The 11,536-nt window shown below is 38.5% G+C and overlaps 2 protein-coding genes across 7 annotated transcripts in view; one reads left to right on the top strand and one right to left on the bottom strand.

The window, feature by feature from the left end:
* The window catches only part of Gpatch2 (G-patch domain containing 2), a 135,500-nt gene extending 129,446 nt beyond the window's left edge, over positions 1–6,054 (bottom strand). For 4 of the 6 annotated variants that reach the window (XR_009584680.1, XM_060364892.1, XM_021638226.2 and 1 more), the window contains exon 1: positions 5,883–6,051. Coding sequence is in view for 5 of the 6 variants with exons in the window: in XM_060364892.1 (XP_060220875.1) it covers positions 5,883–5,941 (59 nt within the window). In the remaining variant the exon portion in view is untranslated. Of the gene's footprint in view, positions 1–5,882 lie in introns of all 6 variants that reach the window. The other 2 variants (XM_021638225.2, XM_021638227.2) reach the window with 1 other exon arrangement.
* Positions 6,055–6,248: 194 nt separating this feature from the next.
* Spata17 (spermatogenesis associated 17) overlaps positions 6,249–11,536 on the top strand; it is a 177,464-nt gene continuing 172,176 nt past the window's right edge. The window contains 2 exon segments of the mRNA XM_021638233.2: positions 6,249–6,313; positions 6,316–6,394. Of these exon segments, the coding sequence (XP_021493908.1) occupies positions 6,280–6,313; positions 6,316–6,394 (113 nt within the window). The 5' untranslated portion in view covers positions 6,249–6,279.

Below are 11,536 nucleotides of genomic sequence, written 5' to 3'. Positions count from 1 at the left end.
GAGATTCCTTTCTTCCTTCAAAGGCTTCAATATATAACTCTGGCTTTAGTCCACAGCATAGAGACAGCTATGCTTCTCATCCAAACTGGTTATCAAGCTAACAGGAGCTTGACACTATTTGATAACCAGAAGGGTCATTTATTTATTACCTGTGTGTTAATAACCGCCTGTTTGTTTTCTATTATTTTACTTTAAAACTAGTTCTTGAAAAAATGTAATCTGAAAAGCCAATTATCTCTGAATATAATTGTGTATCTTTAAACAAAATTCACTTAAACACACTTATATGCATTAAAATTGGGATCCTTTCACTAAAAAGTTCTATCATTGGTACAATAACTGGCTTTTTGAAGACAAGAATGTTCTTATTGAGTGAACAGATCGTTCAAAATTTAATGTTAAGACATGAAATCAATGAATAAATAAGTCTCCTAGTTAAATCACAGCTTATTTTAAAGGCAGTTTGGCATATCACCTCGAATGAGAAAAGGCAGTGGTCATCATGCCTGTTTGTTTCTTGTGTTGCCCCTGGAGAACTTGCACTAAGCTCCTTCCTCAGCTAGAGCGCTAGGTCACAGGCACCAGCATGCTTGGGTTGGTCAGGGGTCTTAACCTTAGAGTAGGCTAAGACTTCCATTTAACCCACTGAAATATGATACTCATCAACTGATTATTTTAAATGTCTCATTTATTTTTATTTTATGTGTTAGTGTTTTGCCTACATGTATGTCTGTGCACTTCAAACAGTGCATAAGAAAGCCAGAAGGAGCTGTTGGGGACTCCCCTGGGACTGGAGTTGCAAATGGTTGCGAGATGTCACGTGGGTGGCCTGGGTATTGAACCTGTGTCTTCTGAAAGAACCACCAGTAACTCTGATGAGCCATCTCTCCAGCCCATCACCTAATTTTTACTGAAAAAGTACCTCTTTAATTAATAAGGTTTAATAAAATATAAACAACATAGCTAAGACTGAAAGCAATTTTTCTTAGTATTCCATGAAAACTAAGCCAGCATTACTCAATTCCTATTGTTTCTCTAGAGAAAATACAATATTTTAACTAGAAGAATCCAAATAATTCTATGGTATCATTCAAGCATAAGCTGACTAAAAATTACTTTAGATGATTCTTTTAAAACTTCAGAAACACATAAAAATACATTTAGTTTCAATTCAGAATTCAGCCACTCTTTGTTCCACTCTAACTTTTCTACAACTCCTTCCAAGAAAAATCCTTGTGGATGAGCCAACAATATTAGTCAATTAATATCATATTGTCTCACATCTTGCAGGTAAAAGGACATCAACTGGACAGAGAAATAAAAGCAGACTGTTACCAACAGCTCTTGTATCTCCTTTGTTTGGGCACGTGTACTAGTGCGTCAGTAAAGCACTGAACTAAAACACTTTACCCTAAACATATTTTCTTATATAAGACCTTACCTTATGGAAGAGAAATGAGAAAATATGAGAGTTTTCTCTACAAAGCTAGACTTGCCAGACAGAGTTTTAATCTGAATTAATATAAACTCGGTGAACATCACTTAACTTGACATGTTTTTATTCATATGTAAAGTCTCTTCATTTGAACCTCATTTAAAAAAGAAATCTTGGGGAACAGCACTGGGGATCATGTCTAGAGCATCAGCTCTATTTACAGATGTTTTCAAGGATATGAGTCTATCTGTCAAGGAGTGGGTTATGCTGAACAACATAAAATGTATTTGTTCCAGGACTTGATGAGCCAGTTGTTTTCAAGATGCAGGGCCTCATCTCAGGTTTGTTTACATGTTCCTTTTAGGTACTATTAAGAAGGGGCCAACTTTGAGTTCCTTATCATTTCCTAAAGAAATGTATGCCAGATAGGAAGAGGGACTAAAGGAGCAAAACATGGCACACTTTTCTTTCTCCCCAAAGATTTATGTTTTATAAAGAACCAGAAACTGCCCTTAGTCTTAGCTTCCTACTTGCATCTTCTCAGAAAGACCAATCTTCCTGTCCCTGCTTTTTGGAGACTAGTCTGGCTGCAGCGAAACTCAAGGGCAGTCTTTACCTTGTGAACCTCCTTCCTCATTCTCCTGAGGGCATTACCAGGTATGAGCCACCATTCCTAGATTAAAAGGTTCTTACATGACAGTTAAATAAATGTAAAGATAGTAAGAATAAAGAAACCCCAGAAAACACATAACCCTAACTCTGTTAACTATTTTATTAATAACTACTGCTTCTGAGGCCTCTATTTCTAGAAACTGGTATTACTAGAGGCAGGCAGAGACTATTTTTTCAGGAATATTTTTCCTTTTGTCCTTGATACTAGTAAAAATATCAGTGTAACAGAGAATATATAAATGTATATCTACTGAATAAATCCATTGGTTAATTAAAAAAACAAAACTGTTCAAATTGGAATTAAAAAGTTTCAGTTAGCAAATATTTGAAAAGGGAAAAACAAAATGAAAGATACTTTATCATCAAGTACATGATCATATGCCCACTGTGATTTGTCTAAAGCATGGACTCTTTCTTCTGCTAAGTTAGACTACTTTATTAATGACATCTAAATGTAAGATACACTTGCCAAGATACACAGTTGGCTTTCAAAAATTTAAGGAGGGAAAACTATTTCTGCTTTAGAATCTACAACAGTGGTTTTCAACCTTCCTAATGCTGCAGAACTTCGATACAATTCCTCATGTGTGGTGACCCCAACCGAAATGTTGTTTGTTGCTACTTCATCACTATAATTTTGCTACAGTTATGAATTATAATGTAAATATCTGATATGCAATCCCTGTGAAAGGGGCATTTGTCACCCAAAAGGGTTGCCACCCACAGGCTGAGAAACACTGGTCTACATAAATATAAATCCAGTATAAACACAGTCAAGAACTGTGGTTATGAATGTACAGTATATTATGACTATTCACAAATAAGAAAACTGTGACAAAATTATATACTTCCACATCATGTTAATGATTGCATTTTATTTAAGATTTTAAAAAAACAGCTGTTTAGAAAAGGCTACTTGGCCTTTTTTTGTTATTTTTTTATTTTATTAATTACACTTTATTCATTTTGTATCCCCCCATAAGCCCCTCCCTCCTCCCCTGCCGGCCCCACCCTCCCTCCCCTTTCTGCATGCATGCCACTCCCCAAGTTAAGTACATATATAGCACATAGCCAAAAAGTTCAAATGAAAGTGAAAACATAATAATACAGATTATGGCAATGGGTAAATAAACATATAAAGAGAAAAAGACGTCACACAAGGGTAAGGGCTATATTTTAAGACTAATCAAACAAAATCCATAAGTTTATCTTAAATATTGAAATTTCTGATGCTCACTGGAACTTAAAAAACTTCCTTTCTTAATCATACTGTTATTTATCAAAATGAGTCTTTATCTCAAGCTAGAACAGTAGGGGTGTAGCTCAGAGGTGAAATACTTGCCTAGCATGCTCAAAGCTCTGGGCTCCCCAAACCACCACAACAAAGAAATGGGACTTGTACTAGCCATTTATTAAAAGGCTACATCTTGGGAAGGAGGCATGGCTCTGTAGCAGTTAAGAGTCCTTAGCTACTCTTCCAGAGGACCCAAGTTTGGTGTCCAGCACTCAGGTAACACAACTCACAACCACCTCAGTCTGGAGCTCAGGGGAAGGTGGGTATAAGGTAGGGCAGAGGATCCTGTAACCTTAGCAGGAAACAACTCAGCAGGAACATGAAAAACTAGATATTTAAATCAGAAAAAAATACGATCTCTTATGGCTTGGTGCAGTGGATCTTAACTGTAATCTCAGAATTTAAGGAGGCAGAGGCAGAATTCTCTCAAACAGTGAGGTTACCCTGGGCTATATAGTTGAGGCCCTATCTTCAATGCATCTGATTCCTGTTTTAATTTACAGATAGAATTAAGGAGAGGGTTAAAGAAAAAAAATCTTTCTTCCCCAGTTAAGAATCATAAGGTGCGGTGGTGGTTCATGCCTTTAATCCCAGCACTCTGGAGCGGAGGCAGGTTGATCTCCATGAGTTTAAGGCCAGCCTGGTCTACAGACTGAGATCCAGGACAGCCAAGGCTAAAACAGAGAAACTCTGTCTTGAAAAAACAAAAACAAAAGCACAAACAAAGGATCACAATGTTTTCTAAGGAACAGGAGAACCCATTCCCCCTAAGCATGCTACGGCTACACTGAGCATTCAGTTGAAGGGTCTGTTGGAACCTACAGCTCTGTTATCTTGTCACCACAGACATCTGAGGAAACTATTTTCTTTCCTCTTTTCCCCTAGAAAAAAATTAAGAACTTAATCAGCTGATCTTTAAGTTAAAAAAAAAAAGTAAAGTTTTATCACTCTTGGAGACCATTTTTGATTTGCTACTTCATTTAATGACTGACTTCAAGAATCATCCAAACTTTTCTCACTGCCTCTAATTGCTTTCAAAATGTAAATTATTCATTTTTTAAATGCATAATGAAATGTAGTCAGAATCTTAAGTCAAACAAGACAAAAAATTTGATTTAAAAAGTAATTCATTCTGCCAACAAGTTTTGGTAGGGCAAGAAATGTCTTGATTATTGCTTATACATGATTACTTCACATTAAATATTTACTGAGAGTATATACTGAATTCCTAGATTAAGAATAAGAAAACAGCTAAGAATTTAAATAAGTACCTACTATACTGCTTGACACACAACCAGATGAAGAACATGTAGGATATACAAATCAAAGGCTGACTCAGTGAAAGTACAATGAGTAAATAGGGTCACAGTTTGTTTGTTTTTAATTTGTCAACGAGCATACAAATTGCTTCCTCTCTACTAAGACCAGACCAATCTACTGAACACATTTCGCCTCTGTTCCTCACCAAGACACAGAGTAGTGAAACATTAAGAGAATACACTTTGGAGTAAACACCGGGGCGTTTGGGAATTTCCTTTATCTTGTTTTGTGTGGTGCTTCCTCCCTCCTGTACAACTGCCAAAACTAACAACTAGTACATTAAGAGCTGTGCCTCTGTTTCCAAGCCGATTACACCAATTAAAAACGGCTCATTTAAAAAGCATTCCCTGTTTTTCTAACTGAAAATTATGAGAACTTAAAAAGTCACAGGAAAATTGACACTCGTTAAAAAAGGATCTATAGAGAAGATCCAAATACGGCATCTGGCATAAGATGTTCTTCTAACTTTTCTGGAAAAAAAAAAATCAGACACCACAGCCTACTGGCATGGATTTTAAAATCACGCTTCTCGACTCACTGGTCAAAATTTTAGGTTTCCAGATTGTCGGCAGGATATCTACTTTCTTATCTCACTAGGTGTGTGTAAAGGAGAAAGCCTTGGAAGAATCGGGGATGGGCACGCGGCGCGGAGGCTTTTCAACCATGAAATCCAAAACCTGACTATACTATCTGTGGCACAGGGAAACTTGGCCTCTTAAATTCTCTGTGTCTGCGACAGTCTCATAGACTGGGGTGTCATAAGGATAGAGCGTGATTTGCGAAAGCAGTCTGAAAACTTACAGCAGTAGGTCATGATACACTAAAGACCAATTCCAACCCCAAACTTAGGGCTGTTGGACAACGTCCGGCTCGCGTGAACCACGACGGAGCCTCCGAGGTGGTGGGAAACTTCTACGTTTTACACAAACCTAGGTGCGCGGGGAGCGTGAGAGCCTGGTGTGTCTTCCACTAAGAAACTTCCAGAACTGTGGCTTTCTGCAATCCCGTCAGCCATGGCCTCTGCCACAGTGTGACCAGGTTAGCAGCAGCGACCTGAACGAGCCCCGAAGGCACTCGGAGCCTGGCTGTCCCCGATCCGGGAGCCCCTCGGGGCTGCCCGCCGGCGCGCCCGCCCCGTCCTCAGCGGCCCGCCGGTCTCACCAGCTCTTCCCGGCGGCTGCGGCGGCTCCGATCGCTGGACGTCCGGCGGCCCCGAACATCAACGACACCCGGGAGCGCGGCCTCGAGGCTCAGGCCCGAGGACCGACTCCAACTCCCGCAGCCCCGGCCACTTCCACACAGCACTTCAGCATTTTGAGAGGAACTTCCGGAAGCTGGCTGGAGGCGGAAGCCGGAAGCCGGAAGAGACCATTCGCTCCCCTTCGCTTGGCGGCGCTTTCAAGTCAGCGCCTCCAGCAATTCAGGAGGAGGAAGGAACGAGTCGGCTGTCGGTGCTCGTATGAAAAAATACGAATTCTCTGTCCAGTTACTTGAAACTGAAGCAGAGCGAAAGGAAAGGGGAATGAGTCGGAGGTGCCTTTGGTTCAGCCCAGTTGCCATGGTGACTAATAGTAACCACTTCGTTAAATCCCAGGCCTGCAGGTCATGGCTACTTTAGCCAAGCTGCAGGCTCGGGCCTCGTTTCTAGAATCGCAGTACTACTTTAGGAACCGGTGAGTAGTGAAGAGAGGGGTCGCAGAAGAAGTTTGCTGCTAACAATTTACTTAATTCAGGAAATAGTCCCTTGGTCTCCCTGATGGGGACTCAAACATAAGCAGAAGTTAAAAAAAAAAAATGTACTGCCCAAATGGACTATATATACAGAGAAGTCAGCAATAAATTGATATTGCTAGAAACCCAGCATAGATAAAAGATTATAAAGTGAAGCCGCGGTGAAGTAATACCTAGCTGGAGAAACTGAGGCAGGGGCATCCCTGTGAGTCCAGTCTAGCCTGGGCTACATAGAGAGTTTATAGCTCCTCTGGACTACATTTGGGAGTTTCCCCCACCCCCTAGCCCTCCATCCCCGCTAGTTTAAAATAATCACTGAGCAGTTTGGTTTCGTGAAACTTATTTTCCAAATTAAAGGTTTACTGGTGTTACTCAGGCTAACCAGCCCCATGAGCACAGAATGTCAGTGTCCAAAAAAGGAATTTTAGCTTTCCTTCTCTCAACATGGAATTCAATTGTTCTGTGATTCATCTTTCTTAAAATGAAGTTTCTAAACCATTGTGACAAGATAATTAGTACCAGTAAATGGGCAAGTGCTAAACCGGCATTCTCCATTCCCCTAAACTTTAACCTGTCCATGAAAAAGAGTCATTTAAACTAGCAATGGCCCAGCAGTTTCTCTAACTTAGAAGAAACCACAATAAGGCCTGCAGTGTGATAAAATACAGTGATCTCTCAGAGCAGTGGTAAACATGCCAATGTGAGAAAGTCCTGCTGAGCCATTCTTATCCTATTATACATCTCACCTACGGATTTGTTATTTCATTATGTACCTCTAGCAATGAACAGTCAGTGTCCAAAAAAGGAATTTTAGCTGATAATTCAGTATTTAGTGATAATTCAGTATCGTAATTTTTGTGAGATACTATGAATCTTCTTTATGCCAAAAGTAGGACAGCGTTGCTTTCTTGCCTTTTTAAAAACCGTTATTTCAGTCTCTAGTCTTTCTACTTCCTGAAATTTAACAGCCACAATAATTATTTTCTGAATAATTACATTACTGAAACTTGCAATTAATCATCTTTAAATAAGCGTAGAGCAGTGAAATTCTAATACTTAATATTCAGAAATTATTTCACATTCATTTGGGGTTATGTGACAGGCTTGTATTTGTTTATGACATCGATATATAATTGAAACAAGTTCCATTCTTCATGCTGCTGACAGCCTAGTATGGAACAGAATCACTTAAGAAGGAATTGTGATGCACTCTAAGTCAAAACTGAGCTGTTTCTTTTCTCTAGCTAGCATTCATAGTGCCAAGATATGCTATGCAGACTGTTAAAAGAAATATCAGAAATCACACTCAGCTATAGATCTTGTCAAAAGTGATCATATAAACATTTCTATATTTAAAATATTTATAATATATTTATATTATATTTACATTTAAATATATTCAAATATTTCTATTTTAAATTGTATCATTTTAATCATATGAAAATAAATATAGTGGAAAAAGAAAACAGATTCCTGCAGGGTATTCTCTGACCTCATCAAATACATACATAATATAAATTAAAGATAATGAATAAAATATATTAAGTAATTAATATATTGAAAATTAAAGAGGGAAATTCCTTGAGATACTGTTGTCATTGCCCAAAGATCACTGAGCACATTAGTTCTTCATGAACTTTAATGTGCTCTAGAGTCATTTGGGAAATTTGTTAAATGTGTCCATTCTGGTTCTGTGTGTCTCAGAGCCAGGAAATCTGCATATCTGACAGAAATTCCTGTGGGGCTCTATTTTGCATTTTAAAAGGAGAGTGTGGGGAAAAAAGCTGTGTGATGTTTACCTGCAATTCTTCAACACTCTTCTATGTTATATATTTATTCCCTAATCCTAAGGGATTAGGGATTTCCCTAAAGGGAAATGAGAATCAGTTAGTTTGGGTACTTTGTACAAGGTCACATGGCACTGTACACTTGCAGTGGACAAAACTCTCCACTAAGGTGTGTGGCAGGCGAAGCAGGAGGAAGCTCCCAGCTCTGCCAGTTCAAGTGTCTGGAGGGATCTGCTCCTGCAAGCCCATTTGCAAGAAGGAATAGCCTTATTGTAATGCCGTTCTAAAATGTCCACAACAAGGTAGTGACTAACGTGTCTCTACCTCAGTACTGACACTCGAATAATGCTGAAGTAGACAGAGGATTTCAGGGAGAAAATGTGTCACTTAAGTAACAAGGTTTGTCATTTTCACATTTAATTTTTTTAAATTATATTTGTAATATTAATATTGATCCTGCCAGGCATTTTAGCTCAGTCTTGTGACCCTAGCACCTGGGCTAAATAATATGTTCAAACTCAGCCTGAACTACTGAGTGAGGCCCTATGTTTTAAAAAGGGGAGGGGAACTTTTTTTATTTTACAGGAATTAATCATGTAATTCTTATATTTCTCATTCCTAAGGAAAATTTGGAGTGCCTTAAATCAAAACTAAAGAAGTTCATGACTGATTGAGTTAATAGCTTCCCGTTCATTACTGAGATTATCAAATGGGCATTTAACATGTTTCACTGTTTTAAGCTAATTTAAATTACCTATTTTTATAACTTCCTACATGTGACATATTTATTTTGAGTTTTAATGAACTTAATTTTTCATTCTCATCAGGACTTAATACCAATAAACTTCTCACTACTAAAATAGTCACTGACTAAAACACTTTCTGATCATATGTTTTGTGCAGTTCTAAATGCAGAAAGTACAACAGGCCACAGAAAGTCATGAGGGAACAGAACAAAAACATGCGCAGTGTCACCCTGAATGTAACAGCCTAGAACAAGGCAAAGTGAACACCTGGTGTGGGGTATGCTGTTTTATACAGGAGAGACTGGAGAGATGTTTGGAATATTTGAAAACCATCAAAAAGAATGATTGGGGACCCTGGGTAGACTGTTAGGCAAGAGCACCAACAGCTGATGCTCTGTGCTTAGAAACATTCCAGAACACATTCAAGACAGTCTGGATAGTTTTACTGTCAAGTTGACACCACTGAGGAGGGAGAATAGCAGTTGAAGAGCTGATTTGCCTGTACACATGTCTGGGGGGCGTTTTCTTATTGGCTAATTGATACAGAAAGGCCCAGCCCACTATGGGCAGTGACATCCCTAGGTAGGTAAGCCTGGATGTCTAAAATAGGTAGCTGAGCAAGGCAGGGAAGCAAGCCTGTAAGCAAGTGCTGTCCAAAGTCTCTGCTTCAGTTCCTGCCTTCAGGTTACTGCCTTGTTTTCCTGCCTTGCCTTCTCTGGAAAATGGACTCTAAGCTGCAAACCAAATAAACCCTTTCTTCCCCTAAGTTGTTTTCATCAGTATTTTATCACAGCAACAGAAAACCAAAGTGGGACAAGTAACAGTATTCCAAAAACAGTGCCTGCAGTTCAGAATGGCAAACTGAGCCAGAGCCTTTGGAGTGCTTAAAGATAATAGGGATATGCGATTTTACCATGATTAAGGAAGGAAGCAATGGGGATTTTCAGCAAAGGACTTGCACAATATATATTTGTCTATAAAAATGATAATATAACCTCTGACTTATTTTTAAATTGAATGCATAAGTGGTTTGCTTCTGTTTCCCTCCTCGACTCTTGCCGTTTATTAGCATAACTCTTTGTGGCTTGATTTTTGCTTCTTAAAAAGTTTTAAGTCAGTGGTCATAGTGGTTCTTCATCCCAGCACTTAGGAGGCAGAGGCAAATAGATCTCTGTGAGCTTGAACTCAGCCTGCACTACAGTGTGAGTTCCAGGACAACCCAGGCTGCATATGTAAGAAATAATAGTTACCTATGTGGTGCCTTTTATTATTAATGGATTATAGCCAAGGAAAGTCAGGTTTAGTTATCCTAAATCATTGGTCAAAGATCACAAAGATCAAAGATTACATCTAAAAAGAAAGAAAGAAAGTTAAAATAAAATCTACTTCAATAAATGAAAATTAACATTTTAAATTATTTTAAAGTGCATATAGTAAATACACAAAGATATTCATGATATACACAAAAAAAATCTTAGCTGACTTAGCCTAAGGGGAAAATATATGTTCTGGGACATGAAGAAATCATGTCCTGAAGAAAAGGGCTTGAAGATGTATAGTGACAACTATAGAAAAGAGATGGTAAACTAAAATATCCAGACCTTTGCACGTCTAAGAGAGAATGGTATATTCATAGGAACAGGGGTAAGGGAACAGACTGAGAAATAATTATTACTAAATACCTACTGTGTGAATAGCAGGCTGCTAACTGCTCTCCCCCCCACACACACACAAATCTTATGGGCTGGAGATGAGTCAGAATGTAAAGAACTTGTCATGTTTATATTAGGACCTCAGCTCAGGACCCACATGAGGCTGGAGAGGATAGCAGTACTCACTCAGTGAGATCAAAGAAAGATAAGAGATGACTGTGGGGCTCTTGCTGAACCTCGCAGGGCCTCAAATAAGGTAGGAAAAGGCAGCCTGAGATTGTCCTCTGACTTCACATGTGTGATGTGGTACAAGTGTGTTCAAGCATAACACACACACACATACAAACGATCATACCATACATAAAGATTTTTAAAATATAATTATAGTTACTTTATGTGATGCCTCCTTTTATTATTCATGCATTATAACTAAGGGAAGTCAAGTTTAGTTACCTGAAATCATTTACCAAAAATTAGAAAGGTCAAAACAAAGATCTAGTAATTTGCTTGTGTGTGTGTGCAAATTTGTACTTAGTATAAGCAGTGCTTAAATCATTAAGTTTCTGCATTAAAATAAGTGCCTCAAATACATAAAAGTTTCTCATGCTTTTGTCAGGCCAGTTTGAAAATCAGTTTACTTTAGTGCTCCCTAGAAAAGACTCATGGCTGCTGCTTGTTCAGTGCTCTGCGTCAACCTGCAGCGTAACTCATGACACTGTTCTGAATTTGGCGCTGTTATTTCTATAGCTAATAATTTGTTTCTGACTCCACATAGTTCACTGACCTCTAGCACTTCCTAGAATGATCTTAATTTAGTAAGGTGATTTGGTGCCTTCAATTTCATTTAAGTTCTATTAACATAAATTAATAACAGCTCAGCTGAGTAGATATGAATTTGT

The sequence above is a fragment of the Meriones unguiculatus genome, chromosome 11 (assembly GCF_030254825.1).
Source record: "Meriones unguiculatus strain TT.TT164.6M chromosome 11, Bangor_MerUng_6.1, whole genome shotgun sequence".
NCBI lineage: Eukaryota > Metazoa > Chordata > Mammalia > Rodentia > Muridae > Meriones > Meriones unguiculatus.
The sequence above is the reverse complement of the archived record's forward strand: the minus strand, read 5'-3'. Positions and strand labels throughout refer to the sequence as shown.